At 40.2% G+C, this 24,238-nt stretch overlaps 1 protein-coding gene across 4 annotated transcripts in view; it reads left to right on the top strand.

The window, feature by feature from the left end:
- The window catches only part of adamts10 (ADAM metallopeptidase with thrombospondin type 1 motif, 10), a 53,410-nt gene that overhangs the window by 9,866 nt on the left and 19,306 nt on the right, over nucleotides 1–24,238 (top strand). For 2 of the 4 annotated variants that reach the window (XM_071486249.1, XM_071486248.1), the window contains exons 3-16: nucleotides 5,307–5,446; nucleotides 5,584–5,793; nucleotides 8,924–9,092; nucleotides 9,524–9,726; nucleotides 10,955–11,038; nucleotides 13,049–13,194; nucleotides 14,628–14,671; nucleotides 14,980–15,085; nucleotides 17,787–17,933; nucleotides 18,223–18,364; nucleotides 19,412–19,519; nucleotides 19,976–20,121; nucleotides 21,106–21,169; nucleotides 21,362–21,464. In XM_071486249.1, coding sequence (XP_071342350.1) covers nucleotides 5,307–5,446; nucleotides 5,584–5,793; nucleotides 8,924–9,092; nucleotides 9,524–9,726; nucleotides 10,955–11,038; nucleotides 13,049–13,194; nucleotides 14,628–14,671; nucleotides 14,980–15,085; nucleotides 17,787–17,933; nucleotides 18,223–18,364; nucleotides 19,412–19,519; nucleotides 19,976–20,121; nucleotides 21,106–21,169; nucleotides 21,362–21,464 — 1,812 coding nt within the window. Of the gene's footprint in view, nucleotides 1–3,085; nucleotides 3,234–5,306; nucleotides 5,447–5,583; nucleotides 5,794–8,923; nucleotides 9,093–9,523; nucleotides 9,727–10,954; nucleotides 11,039–13,048; nucleotides 13,195–14,627; nucleotides 14,672–14,979; nucleotides 15,086–17,786; nucleotides 17,934–18,222; nucleotides 18,365–19,411; nucleotides 19,520–19,975; nucleotides 20,122–21,105; nucleotides 21,170–21,361; nucleotides 21,465–24,238 lie in introns of those variants that run through there. The other 2 variants (XM_071486250.1, XM_071486251.1) reach the window with 2 other exon arrangements.

Here is a 24,238-nt window from a genome sequence, read left to right as displayed (position 1 = left end):
GCCTTCCTTTTTTGTTACACAAAGTTTGTAAAGCTTCCAAGTTGTCTACTCATGTGTGTTACAGTCTATAAATGTGCAAGAACAGCAGGGACTAATATAAAGTGGCAATAATTGATTCTATTTGTAACAACAATATCAAATTGTAATGTGAAAACAATGTGAAAGTGGTCGCTCATAGTGATGAACCTACACAGAATTATCACCTGGATCTACTGCACCCCTCGGCCTTACAGAGCTTTACAGTGACTTTCAGCTTATTGTTTAGCTGGCTCACAACTTCACTGTTTTTTATGGCTCACTCTCACTGCTCTCATGTCCTCGTTTTCGGCTGCTTAGCATTTAGCAGTTAAAGGGCCAGATATTTCCCTCAGGAGTTGGTATAGACCAAAAACTGCTAAAAAAGAGTGAATAATGGATTTAAATTCTTCAGCTGGCCAGAAACAGGACTCTAAATCAACTATATTGTTGCTCTGTGTGCTGACAACTTGTTTCCACTATCTCCAAATGGCAAAAAAAATAGTTACCACAGGTTTGAGAGCTAATGTGTCAAACCCAAAACATGAAAAAACAGCCCCAGACCATCAGCTCTCAAAAGCAAAGTGTCCACATACTTTTGGCCATATAGTCTATGTGATACCTGAAAGAGTCAGGTAGACAATATGAGAGTGAATTAAGCTGCTGGCTGTGAAACACACCGCTTTCAACTGAGATACTACAATAAATCTTCTGCATTTTACTGTGATTATTTCTCACTCTTGTTGTTTATACTGAATATTTGTAGATTCACTACGAATCTACTCCTGTTGTAGTTGTTTCTAAAGAAGCAGAGCAGCAGCGCCTGGCCTGAGGTGCCATGGAGGTGTGCCTGGGATGGAGGGAGGGACACTTTTCCATCCAGAATATTTCCTTCCACTATTTGCGTTTGGTGATAACAGGACCAGGGTGATGCCCTGTTCGTGGGTGGATGTGTATATTTATCAGCACAGAGGCTTCTGTATCTCACTCTTTTGGTTAGGGAGTGTCACCTGTTAAATTTAGACACTGTGTTTCCACTCTCAATCTCTGTTTTGCTGTATGCTTTGATGTCTACTCAACATTTTTAAATGCCGAATGAACAAACTGTATTTTGCACTGTTAGCTACTGCAAGGTTGCTATTGGATCAAGTTGCTACCTGTAAAGAAGTAAAATATCAAATATGTACGAGGTAATATTCTCAGCATTGACAATAAGACCAGGCAGGAATAATTGTGTGCAGGGAATAATTTATTTACATGTACAGTAACGGGTATTACCCTAGATATAAGTGGGAGAAACATCTTGATAGCATCTTTATATGCTTTTAATAGAAAGCAGTTGTAAAAACTCTTTAAACACGTTCCTCATTTGCTTTATTAAAAGTCATTAAACTAAACAGCTGCAAAAGGAGCAACTTATTTTTGCTCTAAAACAATGAGATGGAATTTTATATGTGAAAATAACAAGCAAGGCTATTATATCTCAGCGTAACCATGCATGTAACCGCCTTGTCTTCCAGTAAACTGTACACATCCAGATGTGATTAACACACCAGGTTTTATATGACAGTTTCATTCTGTCATCAACAACACAACACTGCTCCTTTGAATTTTTTTTTGCTGGGTTTCATTAGTTTAGCACTTTATTCTGTGTGAGGTCTGATTAATTTCTTCCATATCTACTTTATTACCTTCCCTTCATTTTCTCTCCGGGAGCTTTTCCTGAGCTTCAAAGGTAATGGTAATACCACCTGCCTGATTGCTTGCTGTGGTTTGTGAGAGCAGGATGAATCTGTTGTGGGAAAAAGCTCGGAGCTCTTAGGAAGGTGATGCTTTTGAGGAAGTTTGAGGAATGATGGGATTTTGGCGCCTTCAGGTTTCCATTTTAAATTAAATTAAATCGGTGAGATTTCTTGGCTTCATAAGATCTTTGTAAATTGTGTTGTAGACTGTAGATGTGTTTTTGTGAATGCATTCTGTCTGGTTTCAGCCCTTAATCTGTTTGCTGTCCCCTACTCTCTGTGCTCACGTCTACAGTTTTTTAAAACAGGTGAATTTCCAATAAAGCTGTTCTCATTTACACGTTTTTCTGTTTCTGTTGTCTGACAATGGAACAAGTGTGAAATTAAGACTACATTTTAACTTCCAAGCCATTCCCAAGCTGCAGCTCAGAACAACTAAAATCCTGATTTTATAACCATGACGACCTCTGAAAAAAAATCACCATAAATTTAAGACAATGGCTGATAACACTGAGAGAAGGTTGAAGAAGACAAAATATTAGGGTGTTTTCACACAAACAAACCAAACTCAGTCCTGTTAAAATGTGTGTGTGTGTGTGTGTGTGTGTGTGTGTGTGTGTGTGTGTGTGTGTGTGTGTGTGTGTGTGTGTGTGTGTGTTTGTTTGTGTGTGTGTGTGTGTGTGTGTGTGTGTGTGTGTTTGTTTGTGTGTGTTTGTGTGTTTGTGTTTGTTTGTGTGTGTGTGTGTTTGTGTGTGTGTGTGTTTGTGTGTGTGTGTGTATGTGTGTGTGTATGTTTGTTTGTGTGTGTGTGTTTGTGTGTTTGTGTGTGTGTTTGTGTGTGTGTGTATGTTTGTGTGTTTGTGTGTATGTTTGTGTGTGTGTGTGTGTGTGTGTGTATGTTTGTGTGTGTATGTTTGTGTGTGTGTGTGTGTGTGTGTTTGTGTGTGTGTGTGTGTGTGTGTGTGTTTGTGTGTGTGTGTGTGTGTACTTGTACTTGCTACATAGTAAGGACCAAAAAAAGTATTTTACTAACAGACTGAGGACATTTTGGGAAAGTGAGGACATTTTGGCCGGTCCTCACTTTTTGATACACCTTCAAATCACATTTTGAAGGTTAAGACTTGGTTTTAGAGTCATGGTTAGAATTAGGTTTAGGTTAAGGTTAGGGTCAGGGTTAGGGTTAGGCACTCAGGTGTGATGGTTAAGGTTAGGGTAAGGGGCTAGGGAATGCATTATGTCAACGAGTGTCCTCACAAAGACAGAAGTACAAGTATGTGTGTGTGTGTGTGTGTTTGTGTGTGTGTGTGTGTGTGTGTGTGTGTGTGTGTGTGTGCTTCAGTCGAACATTCTGTTGCTATTAGCAACCCCGACTTATACTGCAGCAGCTGTAACTCTGTGATGGGTTCACGGCCGCCATTTTTGTCAAATCTTGACATATTTATCTACTCTCTAAATGATAGCGTTGGACCATGACATGTAGGTACCGACTGCATTATAGCCGTTAAGGGCTTGTGTGTAATTTTAGAGTAAAATGTGTGTTTTCTGCGAACATTTTAGGGAAAACCTACTAGTTAGCTGTCTGAAGCTAACATGTTGCTAAGGCGTCAGTCTAGCTAGCACTGCCCTGTTAATAATTGGGCTTATTCACATTACAATGGAGGAACAATGGTCTTGCGCTGCGCGTTTTGCACTGGTTTGCGCAGTATTTACCAATGCGCTAAATAGCATAACCTTAGCTACAATGCTAATAACTTGAGGAGTGGATTGCTGCGCTCTATGTTTAAAAGTGTTGTAGCAAACTTGGTAGCTGCATCTGTATGCAGATTTTGCGGATGTTTTGTCAAGTTTGATGCCTGTTTTGTCTGGTCCTTCACCCTTCAGCTCTAGCAGTGGTCAACAGTGATTGGATGCACACACAAAGGTCTATAAACCTGAACTTTTGAGGCACCTATGCTCTGCTTGGCAGTATGGGCACCTTAGGTTAACACCTGTAGATGTTTGAGAGTGAGTTTGTAAATTCACTTTTTTGTGATGAATACAGTGTAATTGCGATGGCTCAATCACACAAGATGAGGATGTCACACCACTCACAGACAAAACAAGTTACGTAAAAGCAAGGTTTAATTAGTTGTTGAACCAGAACATGGTTACAGCATGTAGACAGTCAGAACAGGCAACCAAGTCCAAAAGAGCATCAGCAGACAGGCAAGAGTCAAAAACCTGAGCATGTCTAACTAGCACTTTCTGATGCACTTCTTTATACAATCTCCCAGCACTTATTAGATAGATGTGATACCTAAAACTTACACATAGATTTCCCACTGCACTGTAGCTTTACTATTGTCCTTCACTTGTAAGTCGCTTTGGATAAAAGCGTCTGCCAAATGGGTAAAGGTAAATGTAAAAAACAAGACACACAAAAAAAAACTTGCAGGTGGATGTGTAGGCCTGGTAATGAGTATATTTTGAAAAACACTGCTAAACAGAAGCGAAATGGCAGGGTTTGAAATGACAGGAGTGTTACTGGCAGACAGAAAAAGAGGTAAAAAGTTGCTTTCCATATTCTGTATAACTGTAATCGTAAGTAACAGTACCTTTAGTCCAAATCTTAAATGTATTGCATGTTTTTCCACTTTGTAACCACTATCATTGAATTGGCTGTGTTTGTCCAATACTGTTTTCACAGTTTGGAAAAACTGTGTCGCTTCCAGTAAAAACTACACAGGCCATCCCGCCTTCTTGAACCCTTACTGGAAGTTTAGCTTGCTTCATAGCTGTGCACCTATACAGTGATGGAAGAAACTCAGACTCATTTACCATTTTTGAAAAGGGAACAAGGCATCATCCATTCTTGCTCTCATGACTGAAACCGCTTTAGTGCAGAGCATATTTTGTACCAAAATTCCCATGTCAAAAATACAGTACAACCTCACAAGTTCCATGTGAAGGCAGCATTTGTACTGTAATTGTACTTGCTGTTTATTCAAGCCAGACCTATCCACTGCCTACAGAGTGGTTTTTCCCGGTACAGAGCTCTCCAAGTCTGTACCAGGGAACTCTGATCTCTGGATATTTACTCTGTGTGGGAATGGGCTGCTTCTCCACCAAGTGAGGCCAAAGGTTTGATTAAAAAAAAAGAAAACTGGGCTCATTTGCCGGTGACCTTTTCCCGTTAGTTAGCTGTTTGGAGCTATGTGTGTTTGGACAATAAATCTCCACCAGGCCCCGGCACAGACTGGGACAGACAGGAAGTATACAGTTTCAGGGTAACCATGGCAACGTCCCTTTGGCCTCATGTAAGAGAGGGTACTTGGAGTGGAGGGGCATGGTCAGCGATGGGCCAAAAAGTTAGTAAGTTTCTCTTTGCCAACTGGGTTACTCTCTCAATAAAAAGCCCTATAACTTTGCTCAAAATAAGCAACTCCCAGATCCTCATCTGTTTTTAATTAGAGTCAATTAGATTAAGCTGAATGTGGCTTTTTAAGTTAAACTGTAATTGTGGTTTTATGTATTCTTTATTTCTCTCTCTCTCTCTCTCTCTCTCTCTAGCTGCCTTCCTGTCCAGTCTAGGCCAGTATGAGATTGCCATCCCAGTACGTGTAGGACCTAATGGCGAGACGCTGGATGCTGAAACGCCTCAACACCACAGAAGAAGACGACGCAGCACTGAAGACAAGCTGCCTGACTCTGTATTATGTTTTTTTTTAAATTGCTGACCATACTTTTTATTCTTCTTTTCTTTCTGTTTGTCTCATATTCATACACAACTTTAAATGACTTGCATTTATAAACTGATCTCTTTTGAATCTCTTTTTCTGTCTCCAAGCTCTTCTACCAGCTGTCCACGTCCCGTAACAATTTCCTGCTGAACCTGACACTGCAGGGAGGCCTGCTGTCCCAACAGTTCAGGGTGGAGTACTGGAAGAGGGGTCGATTAGCCTGGAGTCACCCTTACTCTCCCCACTGCCATTACATAGGACACGTCCAAGACCAGCCTCACTCCAGCAAAGTGGCCCTGAGCAACTGTAACGGCCTGGTAAGACTGAACCCTCCCACCCTAATCCGCAGCTAATACAGTGAGTGAGGTCAGCACCACCACCAGCAGCAGCAGTGCTGGCTCAGCAAATAAGGGATCAGATACGCTTGATTCCAACATCAAAGCATGAAATTTTAACAAACCTTGAGTCTTAAAGCCTGCCGTAACCTTTGGCCAAACCAACCAGTGTGAATCCGCAAAGTGAAATGATCTAGAATTAAACTTCAGGTACCTCTAAACCTAATCTCAAAGGAAGGATTCACCCTTTGTTCCTTTGCTCGTGGATTTTTATTCCTTATTTTTAACAATTGTCAAGTTGCACCAGCTTTTAACATTTGTTATACAGTATCTGATGCAGAAGAGAAAGGGGTTTTGATTTTATCTACCAACAGTAGCCTCAATAGACCAGAATGCAATTCAGCTGCAAAAAACACTAAATATGCTGTTACCATTGCTATCTTAAGAGCTCATGTCACATTCATGTCATACAGAATGGTTCAAGGTGCTCAAGGTGGAAGTATAACTGCAGCTAATACAAAGTTGGTGACTACCTGATTTGGGTTTAATCACCTTGAACAACTGACATACCTAACTAAACTAACTAAATGGACTATCCAGCATTAATGTCCACAACATGCAGTGATTGGCCAGGTGCATGGAAGCAAGAAAGGAGGAGGTGTTGTTTTGCCATTGAGATCATGGTGGGACATAAGGCAATCCTAGTTCCTCTTGTTTTATACTTAACAGGACTGACCCTGCCACTTTTCATGTGTACAGTCAGTTAAGTGTAATACTGTGAACATCTTGGTCCGACAACACATCGTACAAACTACTTCTTTTCTCACATAAACTGGCTCTGATGCTACTGTCATAGAGAGGGGTTAGAAGAGAAGAGAGGAGAGGAGAAGAGAACAGAAGACAACTTAAGACAGAAGTTGAAACACTGCGTGAAGTTGGTGTTTTTGTTGAGTTGCCTATTTTGGAAAGTTTTGGGATACAGCCTTTTCAATCCTGATGTTGGAAAGGTGAGGGTTGACAGGGATTCAGACACTGTTAAACAATCCAACAACCACCTCCTTTGGAGCATACTGAGGCCTTTAACTTTTGCCTGTAACACACAATTTATCAGGTTCTGGCATGTTCTGGCATGAGGGTCTTCAAAGGCAGTCTGGGAAATGTAGGAGATTATTAACTGAAGCTGTGGTCAACAATGTGGTTACAGGAGGAAGGGTTTGAGCAAAAACATGAACTGAGGGTCTGGTTTTAACCTTCTGGAAATTTCAGCAGCTTTCCAACCTGGACTTGTTTAGCCCTTAGTACAGCATCAACTCCATCTTGTTTACTTCCCATTCTTGCGAGGTCATCTCAGCACACCACAACAGAGAACTGGCATCTGTTAGTTGACACTTTAAAGTTAGTCCCCTGTCTGCATCACTTGACTGGATAGCCTGAACTGCGATCCATAATTTTGTTGATGCAACATTTTCCTGCACAGCACCGTGTATCTGTGTATCGTCTCACTCCAAACAGTCAGTACCACAATAACAGTTGTATACACAGCTGAAGATTAGATGTGTTCACAAAGCGTTAATAAGCAGCACACGTAATTACTGTTGGTCAAACCAGCATGAGCACATTCACCAGTGAGCAGGCTGTGTGTCTAGAGGAGCATCACTAACTTTATTAAGGGATTAAAGGCACTTTGAAAGCTGCCGCAGTGAGTCGAGAGGAGACACTCGCTCTGACCGAGGCCAACACATCTGAGCAGAATCAAAGGAAGTGTTAGTGTTAGTCGCTGTCTCACTCTCTCATATTTCTCGCTCTCATTCACTCTCTCATGCTCTCACATATGTTCTTCTGTGTGTTTGTGTGTGTGTGTATATGTGTGTGTTCTGTGGGGTCCTGATCCTTTTATCAGATGAGTCCACAGTTCATCAGAGGACTCTATAAGAGGGATAGTGTGTGTAGTGAGACAGTGGGAACACAGAGCAAAATGATAGTCATGTTAGGCTTGTATCTCTAATATGAAAGGATCTCCAATTATAGAATGACATGTCATTTCATCACCAAACAGCTGTTGGATAGTCTGAGATGAATATAGACCTTAAAGAGTTGAATTTCACTAAGAGCTTTGCAGATGCTAATATTGTAATAACTATCAGAGCTGCAGTTATTGTTTATTTTCATTATCGATTGCCTGATAATTATTTTTTAATTCATCATTTAGTCTATATAACATCAGAAAAACTGTCAAGAAATTTTGCTGAGCTGTAGATAAGGAAACCAAATATTCAGCTTAAAATGACACATGACAAAGAAAAAAAAAAGCTTTTGAGAGGCTAAAATCTGCAAATATTTGGCGTTATCTGTCCTTGAAAAATGGCTGTTGACTGTTGAAAGTGACTGATCCATTGTCAAAATAGTTGCCGATGATTTTTCTGGCGATTGACTAATCAGTTAATTGGCTAATTGTTTCAGCTCTATAGCATCTGTAACCTGCAAATGAAATTTAAAATGTTTCTGGAAATGGGTGGAAATGTATAAATACAATAACTCTTAAATTATTTTGGAAATTCTAAGAAAAATACAGAAGATTAAATGAATGTTATTTCAGTTTAAAATTTCCAAGTGTCATTCCTTGGCCTCTCCTGTTTTAGATAATTGTTACAGTTATTAGTTATAATTAGTCATTACATGTTCTTTTATTCTTCAGAAACAATCACATAGCATTACATGATCAAGATACGCTGCATTTTAAGCTCAGAACATATTATGAGCTCTCCTCTGCAGCTTTTAGTTTTCTGACCCATTAGCACAAGGATCCCTCAGAGGATCTGTGATTCATCTCTGATTTGCCTTAACTTGACCAGCTGATTTGTTTCTCATTCTTCTTTGTCAATATTAAGAGTATAAGTAATTGAAAACAGGTTTTAGTTGATGGTCTGTATTAATGGCTGTATTAAATTTGTGGACTTGTTTTATGATGCACATTTGGCAGTAAAATTGGGGTAATAAGTTAAGATTTGGACTGTTTTTGCACTGTTAAGTTTGTGATATTTGTATCATGATGGCAATTGTCCCTGTTATTCTATTCTATTCTGTTCTATTCTACGAATCTGTCTCTCTGCAGCAGGGGGTGATTGTTGCAGGGGGAGAGGAGTACCTGATTGAACCCCTTGTCTCACCAGATAACCAAACCAGGACAGAGAGGGGGGAGAGAGCAGAGGGGCGCCCCCATGTGGTTTACAAGCGGTCATCACTTCGCCATCAATACAAGGGCCTATCCTGTGGAGTCATTGGTGAGAGGGGAGATATTCTGGTCTTTTTATTAGCAGCGGTAATGTCCAGGCTGGAGCTGTAAACTTCCACAGGCTGATTTGCATAGCAGCCAGCAGCGGAAGATTGTTGTGTGGTTGTGTCTTAGTTCCCAGTTGTGATTGGGTGTGACCAAGTCTGTGTGACAGGGCGTTGCTGAAAAAGCATAAATATGTTCAGAAAACTATGTTTTGACAAATAAAAGTTAAAAAAAAACATCCAACCTTGTAATGTTGCTCCCCTACAGTCATGGAAAGTGTGTTCAGGCATCATTCTGGTTGTTTGGATGATTTGTTTCAGATGATCAATAATCTCTTGTAAAATGTGCAGTGAATGATTTGGCTGAAATGCTGCTCAGCTCTTGTTGCCGTCTTCTTTCTACATGTGTTCAAAGCGTGAGTGTGATCTCTCTCAGATGAAAAGCCGATGAAAGGTGCATCATGGTGGCAACGGACGCTGAAAACGCCTCCCCATCACGTTGGCCGTGGCCAGCTACCTCTGAAGCGCTCAGTTAGCCGGGAGCGCTACGTGGAGACGCTGGTGGTGGCCGACAAGATGATGGTGGGTTACCATGGTCGCAGGGACATCGAGCAGTACATCCTGGCTGTCATGAATATTGTAAGTTTCACAACACAAAAGATGTATATGCACAATGCATTGAAAAGTCACCTTCCCAGAGTCATTGAAGTCATACTTGATTAGTGAAAGGTTGACATTGCTCACACATGGCAGATATATAAAAAGCCTAGTTTCATACTAAAAGACAGTCAGGATTGAGAGGATGTGGTGAAAATTATGATTTGTTTTTGTAGCTTTTCTGAGCTTTCAGCAGCAACCATCAGCCAGTTGTGGTTTGGTGACTTGGCATCATACAAAACAAAGGAACAGCTTGGAGTCAACTACGAAACAATTCAAAAGAGAGATTAAAGACTCAGTTGGCAAGAACTGCATTGTCTACAGTGACAGAAATAAGTTTCAGTGTGTCTGTGCTGCCAAGGATTAATCACACATAAACATTGCTATTCATTCAAGTGTCAAAATTAAATTAAAATAAAACAGATTTAGGCTTTTCTTGCATGAATAGTCCCTATAGACAGAAAGAAAAACAAATATAGATTGTTGTGTTGATTTCCTCTTGTGAAGGCCACATGTTTTAGTCAGACAGGCTTAGGTTGTACGTCAGTGTCTGCGCAGCTTCTGTCACTGGGGATCACTTAACACGCAGGTAATCACTTACAAACCTACACACGTTAGGAATGTATTTAATGAAGGGTTGGTCAGCTGCCATTGTTACAAAGCAGGTTGCATCTGGAGTGTTACAAAATCGTAGGAACCAACAGCGTGTCTTTAGTGGTGTGGAGCAAAGTGGGCCAAATTGCACCAGACACCAGTAATGACAGGTGTTAGAGTGCAGCTTTAGTGCTAGTAGTGGTTTTAGCTCCAGTCTTTTTACTGTTATTTACTGATAGTTCTCTTTAATAATGTCTGGCACTGACTTTACATCTCTCGTAAGACTCTTGTAAGTCTATTTTGTAGAGTGTTTGGTTATAACTTAAAATCAATCTCAGTAGGGGCACAAGACACAGCTGTCCTGTTAACAAACACCTGTTTTTTTTGTTTCCTAACAGGAAAATCATAGCTCAATCAGGCTGTTTATTTCACAAGTAATCATAGTTTTTCATCTGTTTTCAAGACTTGGCTTTTCTTTTCTGTCACTTCTCTTGCCTCTACAAATCTTTATTTACAGTGGATTACTGTGTGTCTTGTCTCAGCTCTAGTGTAATTTGCTCTACTGGTGTATCAGCTGTTTTTAAGACTGGTCTTTTCTTGTTTCCCTGGAGGTCAGGTTGCCAAACTGTTCCAGGATTCTAGCCTGGGGAATGCAGTCAACATTGTGGTGACACGGCTCATCCTGCTCATGGAGGACCAGGTAAATAATACTACTCCTCTCCTCTCCTCTCCTCTCTGTATGTCTCTCTGCGACCTTGTCCTCATTACTTTTCTGTCCAGACTGCACAAAACCCTTCCCCTTGGCAGGGTCTATGCGCCCCTTGTTTGTGTCAAATTATTGGCTTAAGTGTCTTTTCCTGCACCACTCCCGGTAGACTGAGTGTGTAAATGCATCTTGTGAATAGCGGCTGTAATGAAAGGGACAAGAGGATGTTGGGAGGTGTGGAAGAGGGTGATGGGTGAGGAAAAAAAAAGTCAGGGAATGAGGGGAGTTTTGTACCTGTCAAACAGAACTGCTTTGTGACTGTCAGGCTTGTTACTGTGGTGAACAGTGACCTCTCAGACCATTGACGTACTTCCAGGGCGTAGAAAATCTCAAAGTAAGATTTAGATACTGATGGAAAACACATCAGCATCTAAATCTGCTTCACCAGAGGGGATGCACAAAGCCAAATGTTTTGCATTTGAAGCACATTAAAACACCATCAGGCTCTATATTCACTAGATTTCTCAACGTCTGGTCTGTCATTTGACCAGTATTTTTAAGCATTTGATTAGTGCTTGAAAATATTGTGTTTTTTATACTATACAAATACAATATACAAATACTTGAAACAAATCCTTTGTGAGGTCAGAGTGGCAAGTATGGCTGTGGACTCTAGGTCCTGTTGTTCCTATTTTTATATGATATGAGTTAGTGAAAGGAGGTTAGACAGGACACAGAGTGAGAATCCACACCTGACCACAAGGCAGGATTTTAGCTCATAAAAAGTACATGACCTTACCAGCATAGCTCAGAGGAGGACGATGACTGAGCCTTAAGACTACCTAGTAAATTAACTTTTTAGCCTGCCATTAACAGCATGTGGCGAGACAGTGCTGCCTGCTCCATCAGTATAATGTTGACCTTCTAGCGATCTGACAGATGAATCAAACTGAATAAAAGGGGCATTACGGTGTGGCTTTGAGGTTTCCTCCATAGATGTCTTATTAGGGAACATTTGTGATTCATACAGTTCATACTGCCTCAAAATTAGCTCCATAATTTACTGCTCAGATGTATTCGTCATCTGAGAGATTAAAGAAGTAAATGTTAGGATCATTAGTGGTGTGCAGTATTAGTGTTGTTATTCTTACTCCATGGACCATTGAGGTTGAGGTCAGGGACAGGATTGAGAGCAGTCTGAGTCGAGTGGTTCTGTTGCTGGTTTCCAGGTCTGAAAACGGCAAGCTGCCCCTGCAAAGGAAAACCAGGCAGCAGCGGGCCCAGAAATGAGGGACTGTGGGATGAGGCAATTACTAGTTATGTCACCACATGCATTCCTGGGTTACGAGTTCTCGCCAGCTGTGGCCAGCAGTGCACTCCCTCCTCCTCCTCTCTGCACTCCCATAATACTAGAAAGCACCTTCATGCAAATCCTACCTCCACATTAGCTTCTTTGATGCAGTGGAGGGAGGTTTTTTTAGTCTTTTGAAGGCTAGAAACCAAATTTTAACAGTGTGGTCCCACCATGTACGGCAAACAATCTAATGTAGTCACCATTCAGTTTTCAGTGGACAGTATTGATGATTTTTATTTTTTGTGATAAAGTGGAGAATTAAGCATTTTTTATGTAAATTGAGCAATGAGAAATTTCTCCTAGTTACATTAAATTAACCATTTAAAAAACGATTTGATTATCTGAAAAATGTAGCATCTCAAAGCTTTTTTTGTTTTGGAGATGCATGGTTTTCACAGGACTGAAAGACTAACATACTGGGACAGAAAACAAGCCTGAAATACTGCAATACAGGAAGAGTGAGGCTCGGTTATCATAGCATTGTTGGCCAATCATCTGATTGTTGAAATTGCCTCTTTGTTGACATTGGAATAACCTTATATTATTAAATTATCTTTGTAACAACATGAAATTGTTGTACTTGTAGTCTCCATTCTGTGAAGTTTTAAGATATAAATATGTCCATGTTTCCTTTCTTGTCTCTCTTCCAGCCAACACTAGAGATCAACCACCATGCAGGGAAGTCTTTAGACAGCTTCTGTAAATGGCAGAAAACCATCCAACACCGCAGCAGCTATGGGAACGCCATACCAGACAATGGGATAGCTCACCATGACACCGCTGTGCTTATCACCAGGTCAGGACACCAAACTGGAACACCTATTTCACATGAACAAAAAGTATTTTACAATGGAAAGATTTTGTTTGTTAGGCCAAAACAAAAGAAGTTTACCTTTTTTTTTGCTTAAAGATGTATATGGAAATGTTTTTTTTTACATGTGGTATAGTTTACTATAATTTTTTAGGCAGGAACTGCGCAATTAGTGTATTTCTAGCCTGACATAGAGGGTTTTTAAATCCGTCCACACCAGGGGAGCGGATTTTGAGAAACATGTAGATTTTGTCTACAAGCAACCATACAATTCAACATAAGTTTCCAGTGATACAATAAATGAACTCGAATAACTTTCTCAGACCTTTGTCTCCATTTTCTCTGTAATTCTACCAAATTACATAATTCCTTCCGTGACACTTTCCAGGAAATTATTAGGAGCAGACTTGTAAAATAAAATGTTACCATTTATATCACATTGGCAAACATCCCATTGTGGCTGTAGCACATAGCTCTGTAATTGGTTTATATATACAGCTCAACCTCCTGTTGCAACTTCTCCAGGCCATTTTTGCAAATAAGAATATGTTTCTTCTCTTTTCCTGCTCATTTAAGGGTTGCAACCATTTTATCTCCACTGTGATTTCATACATTCCCAGCCCCTCTCCTCATAGGCTTTCATTAAGTCACGTCCAGGGGAGTTGGACTGTATCTTGTCCTGTCTGGGGTGACGATAGCTGAGGTGGCTCTGCCCAGCACAGCATCTGGAGAAAAAAGAGAGATCTGAGGAGAGAGTGAGAAACAATGACAGATTTACTTTTAGAAAAAAGACGCGTTTTTCTAACTCCACTCTGTTACTGATACTGTTGCAGGAAAACAGACATGACATTGGTAGACGCATATTAAACACTGATGCTATTGACTGAGGAATGTGCATCAGCAAACAGCCCAACCACAGTTTGTTCAGAGTCATCTGATGGGGCTGGGCAGAGCTGCCATAAATACTTTCCTATTCTCACTAACAGAATGTGCTATAAGCTCATGTTGCAGGAGGTTAACAGAAATGTCATTACTGTTTTTTTAGTTTAGTTATGGTTGTGGTGGTGGTGGCTTTGTGAGAACATTTTGGTTTTATGATGGCACTTATCAAGCAGAGGATGGAAACTGTCCAGACAGATGACACCACAGTGACCGAGCAAGACTTCCTCCTATTGTTCTTTTAGAACTATATCTGCCTGCTATCACTGCTGTCCACTGTCTGTCCTCAAATGTCTCTTTGTATATTTCTGAATGTACTGCATGCCCATCCCTAGTATGTTTGAATGTGACTGTGATCATATGTAAGTGTGATTAAAATATTCACAACAGCTTTCATCTGTTGATGCTGCTGGTGTTCATGCGTGAGTATGTAAGTATTAGTTTTAACCACCCTGGTTTATTCTTCTTCCTGTCTGCAGGTATGACATCTGCATCCAAAAAAACAAGCCCTGTGAAACCTTAGGTAACAAACACACACACACACACACACACACACACACACACACACACACACACACACAAACACACAAACACACAAAAAAAGTGTGATAGACATGAAATATGGCTTGAATGTTTCGTCGTGGGGAACTTTATAAGAAGGTGCATTGTGTTTGTTGGTGTTATTTTCAGTCTGTCTGTGACCCAGAAGTTGAGATTCTAAGAGGTGATCTATAGCATAATCGCATTTTATATTCATATTCTGTGTGTGTGTGTGTGTGTGTGTGTGTGTGTGTGTGTGTGTGTGTGTGTGTGTGTGTGTGTGTACAACAGGTCTGGCTCCTGTAGGAGGGATGTGTGAACCAGAGAGAAGCTGCAGCATCAATGAGGACATTGGTCTGGGAACAGCCTTTACTATCGCCCATGAGATAGGACACACGTGAGTAACACACACACATACACACAAACAGACACACACATGCAATAACTTTGCCATTTTCATTTCCATCTCCAGGCTTTGCAAATGTCAAAAAAAGCCTTTTTGTTTAGATTTTTCTGTCTTACATTTTTGCAGAAAGCAATATTTATACTGTTTAAGACACCACAAAAAGTTACATACAGCACCTCATACTCAGTGAGTTGGCCAGATGGTTGGTCCATGACTTTAGTGCAGAGTGAAGAGATCTGTAGAAATTTACCAATGAAATAGTTCATCAAGACTGTCATCACAACCAGGGTGTGAGGGCAATATGGAAGCTGTAACCAGGTGTCCGTGTTAGGGGATGGAAATTCATTTCATCATATTGATACTTGTCATAATGTAATTTAACCAACTTCCCAAAAAAAGAGAGAGATATGAATGACTTCAACACAAGCCAGCAGAGTGACAGGTTAGTAGTCTTTAAGGATATGTTTAAATGTCTCGATGTTGTACACAGGGATCATGCTCATCAACCTGTGACCCACTATGACTTTTGAGGGGACGCTCATAACCCTGTGTGGAAAAACACAGAATCCCTACCAGATCCATGGTTGCTGTTTTTTAGCTGAGCCTGAAACACAAAATATCTCTGAAGGGATCCCTGAGGTGTCTCATGTATCTCCCTCCACAGAGATTTTTTGTTCTCAGATTACTTCATTATCGCCACATCTCCAAAGACAGTTTATGTAATCTTCAGCACAATGTTAAGAATGTGTTAATAGCTGTATATTTACTTTCAGTAACACTATTTTCCAGTGGACCAGTTCACCTGAGGTACTTAGAGACTGTGATTTACGAGACCAGCTGCTCTGGATCACTTAGTAACTTGTGATTGTATCTGCCTATAAGCCTCATTTCTGTCACGAATGCAGTAAATCAGGAGCGATTACTGATTTCATTTTTCTTTTTTCTGAGAAACTATTGAGTCGGTTTGTTTTTGGGAAGTATTCTTCTTGCTCAGACTAACTGAGGATTAGTCAATTTCACTATGTGCATGCAACACAGAGAAGTATTAAGACAGATGAAGGATCCATTGAGGTCCTGCATCTCTAATGGTTGACACAGGTAGCTTTTGAGTTGTCAAACCCCATGGCTGTCTAGCCAGCATTACTGGACATAGTGTGCTGATTTTGTGTGTGTGTGAGTATGTGAGTGTGAGTGAGTGAGTGTGTGTGTGATCAGTTGGCTTCCGAAGCCTCAACACAATCAACAGTTGTTTTTAATTGCCTTATAAATTGTTTTGACATTACAGTGCAGCATTAGATTAAATGCAGGCCTGTTTGTGGTGGAGGGTACCCACATGAAAAGACAAGACAGACCAAGACAGAAATGATTCAGCTGAGGGATTAAATTCTTGCAGAACATTTATACTTCAGGCTCAAACATAGCTACTGTGAGCGTTATGACAGTCTGTCAAACATCAAATGGGTCACTAACCCTGTGAAACTTACAACTGTTTGGTAAGCTATCAGGATGCCATGTCATTAATACATCCCTTTACCATGACATGTTGAAGATGGGCAATTATATAACAACTAACAACCCTCTGGGCAAACTTTTCATGTACAGTATTTTAGTCAGTCAGGTTCAGATTTGGTCTGGGAGCACCAGCTTTCTGTGCTGCAGGCTTTTAAATTGCATTATGGTGTGTGGGTTGTTAAACTTTAATGATGTGGGATCTTCAGAAAATATATCTGCAACTATTTTGATAATCAATTACTGGCTTAAGTCTATTTACAAGCTAAAAAAACACAACACTTTCTGGTTCCAACCTCTCAGATGTGAGGATTTTATGCTTTTCTTTGGCATATGACATAGGAAACTGATAATAACTGGAGGATTGAGGAAAATAATTATTAATTGCAGCCCTAGTCAGGTTTGCTATTTCCATATTTTGCATGAATTGCAAAATATTTCCACATTTTTATCATATTAAGAAGGAACGAAAACTTTACTAGGCTTGAAACGATTGAGCCTTGTAGTGATTATTTTCAATATCAGTTTATTCCTCAATTATAATAGTTATAATATGATATAAACAAATATAATTGTTTGGTCTATAAGATGTCAGAAAACTTTTTCTCACAGTCCTTGATGACATAATCAAATGTCTTTTTTCGTCTGAACAACAGTCCAAAATATTTCATTTACAGTGATATCAAAGAATTTAAGAATTAAGAATTTATGATTTAAAAAATGACTTGACCAATTAATCGATCACCATATCATCAATTAAATTTTTTTGACTGGTACTGTAGAATCAACTAATTGTTGCAGCTTTAAACTTGACCTCACATTACGCAGCATTTCTTTTCAAAAGTCAAAATGAATTAGAGGTCATGGACAGTATCTGCAGCGTTGGGACATTGAACCACAACAAGGTGTAAATCAGTCCCTCATATTATGTCCGATAGAAAAGTAGCAGGGTTATAAGTCCTGGTGAAGAGAACAGCAGTTTATTGAAGACCACTGTCCTAATAATGAAACAAATGGTAGTAGATTTTTACTAGATGAAGGTAAACACTTGTGACAGTTGAGGGCTGTACACTTTCAAATGTCTGTTCTTTAGATCCCTCTTGGTTATCCACAGTGATCTTTTTTCCACTGTCTCCATCCACACAGCCTCAAAGTCTTGTCACTGTGTCATCATGGGCTTTAGGTTTGGCATGAACCATGACGGTATGGGGAACGCCTGTGGCCCCCGCAGCCAGGAGACCGCCAAGCTGATGGCTGACCACATCACCATGAAGACAAACCCCTTCATCTGGTCCGCCTGTAGCCGGGATTACATCACCAGCTTCCTGGAGTGAGTCAGCCTATCAGATAACTGCAACACCACAAATAATTTGGTAATTAGAGGTTTCGGATAAGAAAAATTCACTTGGATGTCAGTGTAATGTTTTTAATGGTCAGAGAAACATTCAATGCACAGATGGTTCTTCACAGTAGGCAAATCTACTCAAGTTTAATTATTTGCTGCCTGTTTCAATAAAACTGTTTGACTTTGGATAACCCCAAAACAAACATTTGAAACGTTGTCAGTTATTGTATGTTTTAATCTCCCCCCTTTTTCTCTTCCATTTGGTGCATTTTAGCTCAGGTATGGGCTCCTGTCTGAACAACGTCCCCCCCAAGCAGGAGTTTGTGTACCCCACCACAGCCCCTGGTCAGGCCTACGATGCAGACGAACAGTGCCGCTTCCAGTACGGCGTCAGATCTCGACAATGTAAATATGCGGTGGGTGCTCTGTCCACATTGTCCTGCTTTTCATTCACGTTTCAACTTACTTTTCCTCTCTTTCTCATCTCCACTCTCTCTCCCTGATACATGCTGGAATGGCTTGAGTCATTTGTCACAGTATTTGTAATTTTATATCACGAAATTTATACATGTTTTGTTATTAGTAGTTAGTACTGTGATTTAGTGTATTTTATATCGCTAAATGTTTTGTGGTGCATATGATCATATCTCCCAACTTTTCTCACCCCAAATATTTTGCACTCAATAGCATCTCTCTTCTAATTATTCTGTTCTGGAGAAAGCTCATTGCAGTTTTGCAGTCACCTCCAACCCAAAAATCTGGGGTTTTTAAGGTCAAATGTGAATTTAAGATTTGTATTTATTGTTATTTTATTTATTTTTACTTTTTTAAATACTTAACAAAAACAAAATAAACACTGATCAAATCCATGGGCCGTGTCATAAACCTGAAGTGATGAAACATCTTCAGTGTGTCAAAATGTCTTCATCTATCAAGATGGGGTCACAACTGCAACACTTTTTGTAGACTATTCGTTTAGCTCTCAAAAAATGTTTTCTTATTCTCTCTCCTTTTCATGCTCTCTCTCCACCAGCTGTTACAGAGTCTCATCAATGTATTAGATAATTATCTCTCTGATTATTGTTCCTCTGGCTCTCTCCTCCAAGTCTGCTTCTGTGCAATGACGTGAAACATCTTGCAATACCATCGCTGAATAGCCTTCACTTTATTGCATAGTCAACTTTTACAGGGCCAGGCTCAGAGCAAATGGACATCTGGAAGAGCACACCGATTTATAGACTCATTATTATCAATACTATGTGGTCAGAGCATATGTACACAATAAAACGTACCCCATATGTTATAGACATCGCTGTAGAGGGAGAAGAGAGAAGTCAACAAATCCACCTTGTGTCTTTATAATGAATTTATATAGAAACACTCTTGACAGGTTGTCTCACTCTTTGCTTTGTTCTTTCCCTTTTCTCACTGTCTTTCCATCTTGTGTATTTTGACACACACAGGAAGTCTGCAGTGAACTTTGGTGCATGAGTAAGAGCAACCGTTGCATCACCAGCAGCATTCCCGCTGCAGAGGGAACCATCTGTCAGACCAACACGATAGAGAAAGGAGTACGTAACATTTACATTATTATTTTTAAAGCTAGGACATAAGAATGTTACTGGTGTAGGTAGGATGGAGGTTGGGTTGGGGTTGATTTTGTTCCTCTGGGACCAGTCCTCCTGATTTTTGCAAGACAAAAAAGTACATGTCCTCGGGAGGAGTACATGTCCTTGTGCTGACTCATCTCCTCTGACATTTTTTCCAATAAAAATAGTTCTACGATGAACCATTTTAAAAGGAAAAAATCATCCTGAAAACCACAAACAAAAAATGTTCCTGGGGCTGCGAGCTATCTTGTATCCTTTTTTTATCCTTTGAGATTGTGATCGATATTATGATATTTGCTTCCTATAGTCTGTTGGTTAGCTTTTTACGATACCATTTCATTTTTGTGGCTGCCATAAAAATGAAAAATGAAACTCCTGTTATTACTGTTGTGTATTAACGAGTATGATTTACTGCAGTGGTGCTACAAGAGGGTGTGTGTGGCATATGGGACTCGTCCGGAGGGTGTGGACGGAGGCTGGGGATTGTGGTCAAACTGGGAGGAGTGCAGCAGGACGTGTGGAGGTGGAGTCTCCTCTTCTGTCAGACGCTGTGACAGCCCCAGGTACAGGTCTCAGCTGCGACCAGTCTGAAATGTATTGTCAGTCTTGTATTGGGAAACTCTCCTGAAACTCTACAAGTGGATCGGCTGGTCAAACTCAAGTTACTAAAACTGACTTCAAACTTCAGTTACTTCAAAATGACTGGGACTCTCAGGATCTGCAAATAGAATAGGTTTTTGAATGTAACAGTAAAAATAGCCAGCTAATTTCTTTATAGTTATCTACCTAGAATGGATTGCAGGTGTGGATTTGTCTTACTTTCTCTATGAAAGTGTCACTTCTCTGCCAGTATGGAGAGGAGGAATGAATACAGCCAGGCATAATTCTTTGAACAAACATCTGGCCATGTGAGTGTTAAGATGGACTTGAAAAATTCTGAACTTAACAGGTGGACATCACGGGACTTTGTTTTCACGATCAGAATTTCAAACCCCTAATTTGATATAGGCTTGAATAGGAATGATAGTAGATATATATAATAAAACATAGTTAGATATCTAACATACCCTTTTTATTGTGCATGAAATAATTCAGAGTGTGAGTCATCAGAAAACAACTAGCAGACTTGCTTTTTTACAGTCAACAGATCCCTCATCTTGAATGGATTAAACTGAGAATGAATTGACCCCAATCTGAGGCCAATGGTGTTGTGTCGTATTATTTCTGAGCATCATTTTGCACATTTGCTTTGGCTCCATTATGTTTAGATTTGTTGAAAACTGTTGCAGAAGCAGCCATTTGATGGTGGCTGGCTCTGGCTTCCTTTTCAGCTCCTTTTCTAAAATACAGAGGTGTTGTCATGATGGTCTGTGATAAACAATGAAGCAATAAAAGAAACAGACGGCAAGATTGAAAACACAATGATGAAGGCAGACAAAGCAGTTATCAGGAGCCAGCGCTGTGTGGTGATGTGATGGAGGTTAGATCTTGTTAAATTGTACTCAGATGTGACTGACTGGCCTGATTCTCTTTGTGTTTGGTTGCAGGCCAACCATTGGTGGAAAGTATTGTCTAGGGGAGAGAAAGCGCTTCAGGTCCTGCAATATTGATGTGAGTATCACTGCTCTTCTTCATCATCATCATCATTATTGTCATCATCACCATTATCATTAATTGGTCAACACATCGTCATTTAAGCATGTACTATGTGTGTGTATATATATACATACAGTGCATATTATATATGTGTGTGTGTGTGTGTGTGTGTATCTGTGTGTGTGTGCGTCTTTGTGTGTGTTACAGGAGTGCCCTGCAGGCTCTCGGGATTTCAGGGAGATTCAGTGCTCTAACTTTGACAGCGTTCCTTTCCGGGGAAAATTTTACACCTGGAAGCCATACAGAGGAGGTGAGTGAGTAAATCTACTCTGTGTGGGTTGTATGTGTGAATTAATTTGCTCCACGGTGATCTCTTCTGCAGGTGGCCTCTTTGACCTGAACATCACTGCCAACCAGTGGCTATTACGACTTGGTTCCTATATTTGTTCTCTGGTTCTCTGTTGGTTCTGTTGGTCATGACAACACATTGAACTCACTAAAGTAATTGCTGAGATCTCTATGGGGCACCAGGCAGGCGGGGGCTGATAAAAAATGACTTAATTTGGAAGTAAAACGTAAAAAGTGTGAGCACAAGCTATGTTGCCCTTAACCACTCACTACACTGGAAAACGGTGCACGCAACCACAGCAAGTACAATAATTCTGTGGTTCAACCAGGAAGCAAATTGTAATGTTTAAAACTGACACTTTGGGCTGTAAACGTGCTGTTCGCCTTCATTTTCTCTTCCCTGTATGTTTATCCAACCTAGTAGTTTGTTTACAACCTACATAACTGTCTAAATAGTTGAGTTTCTCACTCCCACTCCTACTTTTTTGTAGTACCATGGCACAGGTAGTACTGATAAATGATTTGTTTTTAATGTTTAGGGTCTAGCTATACCAGCTACTGACAAGCCATTGAATACACAAAATTTTTTTTAACCCCATCTTCCCACCATCACTCCAGTCACTTCCCTGCATGCCCCTCACTCAACTGCACGCTAAGGCCAGCCCATTCCAGACCCACTCTGGTCCTCTTTACATGTCAACAACTATGCACAGAGCTCGATGTTGGTTTCATTCAATGTAAGTTAACAAAGGACACCAACAGAAACTAAACTAAAATACTTCAGGATTATCATTCATTGTCCAGCATGATCTCAACACAAAGAGTTCTCCCTCTGTTCTCACTCTCTGACATAAAAAAGTAAAATCCATATAGTTACACCATAAAATATATTTTTCTTTAAGTACAGTTTAAGGTACACATGTTTAAGTTCTTTTCAAGACATGCTACAGTGTTATTGGACTACTTCTTTATGTCATTTCATGTAACTGACAGCTGGCTACTTACTACTTAGATTTTACAGAAAAACATCCATCCATCCATTATCTGTACCTACATATCATGCCCTGCATCCAGGATATAAATACATATACTAACATAAATATAAACATGGATAAAAACAAACATGATATGGTTAGATCTTATGGGTTATCTTATGTGATGGATGCAAAATATTATATCTGTTAGGTAGTTTAATACTGTAGAGTTAACTGTAAAAACTAGTTAAAAGTGGCCCCACATGGACAAGCTACAACTTTAAAATACTGCTTAAACTTCAACACATAATTAATAATCCAGTTATATAAATTAATATAACAGTAATTCTCAAAGGGGCCATTCTGCAGGTCTGTACTTTTGTTTCTGATACATCTGTACATTTTTCTGATAAAAATGATGAAAGATTACAATCACTACTTATTATAATTTAACTTAAGTGCATTTGATTAATTTGATTTGATTTAATTTTAAATTATGGTTTTGCAGCTTAACAAGTAAAAGATCACTTTTCCATCATGACTAACAGCAAACCTGCAGCACATACACAGCAAGTCAAAGGAAAGTGTTTGTTCTCTAAAGACAAATTTAGGTCTTCAGTGACTCTGTGATAATAAATAAGTTGATGACAGGAGATGAACAGAAGTCCGGAGACAGAGAGGAGTGAGTCTGTGTGTGTGTGTGTGTGTGTGTCAGTGTGTCAGTGTGTGGAGTGAGGAGAAAGTGAATCGATGCTGCAGACACTCTCTCTCCTGTCTGGCTCGCAGATGCTGGCTGTAGAGAGCCATGCATCCCACAATGCCTTGCAAGAATTCCTTGCTCCTGATGAACACTACACTGGACGTGAAAGATAAATAGTTTCAACGACATAACTGCCTTTAATCTAGCCCTCCAATAACATAATGGCTTACAGAGATGGCCGGCCAGCCAATTCCAACTTCAGGCAACAAGTGCTCCTTTCATCAAGTCAGCTGATTTTACAATGGAAATCCCTTGCAGCTGTTAAAATAGGAACAGTGCCATAGACTCTGCCCTGCGTTAAGGCCAGATCACACCGCCCAGCCCCTTCTTGTCCTCTGCGGCCTCTCATTCTCCTTAAGTTCTCATTTCAGCTTTCCTCCTTTCACTCTTACCCTCTCTCACTCAGGGAAGAGCAGTTTCCTTACCTTTGTCCTGTCTGCTCTGCATGCCTTCTCTGACTTTATTTAGTTCACCATTATGCAATCCCTCTCTTTCTAGTCTCCGTTCTGAGACACTGAGAACACATTCAGCCTTCCTCCCTCAGCTCAGACGGCCAAGGACAGTTCATTAAAAAAGGTCTGTCGTTTCAAGCTGCTTTTTTTAAACAAGCTGCTCCACATTGCTGTTCTCTGTCCAGCAGCCTTCACATTCAACGTTCACACTCCATACAGCACAACCTGCAAGTTATAATACACGCACACAACTTGCTGCAAGCCATGATTGCCCTGCCAAAGCTAGGCAACATGGGAATTGTAGTTTTCCATGGTCTGACCGCTTTATCGTCTGCAAGCCCTGCCAGTGCAGGCTCACTTTGTCTTTCTTTTTTTCTTTCTCTCTCTATCTTCTTCCCAGTACATACTGTACCTGCTTCGGCCCTGCCAGCACAAACAAACACAACCCAGACTGATGTCAATAGCCACTCAAATAGTGGAGCAGTTGGCAAGCTGCACAGATGAATGAAGCATATATACCACTTGGCTAGAAAAATATCTCTAGTAATTG

This window comes from Trachinotus anak, unplaced genomic scaffold (genome assembly GCF_046630095.1).
Source record: "Trachinotus anak isolate AG129_WGS33_773 ecotype Australia unplaced genomic scaffold, CSIRO_AGI_Tana_v1 ptg000010l, whole genome shotgun sequence".
Lineage (NCBI taxonomy): Eukaryota > Metazoa > Chordata > Actinopteri > Carangiformes > Carangidae > Trachinotus > Trachinotus anak.
The sequence above is the reverse complement of the archived record's forward strand: the minus strand, read 5'-3'. Positions and strand labels throughout refer to the sequence as shown.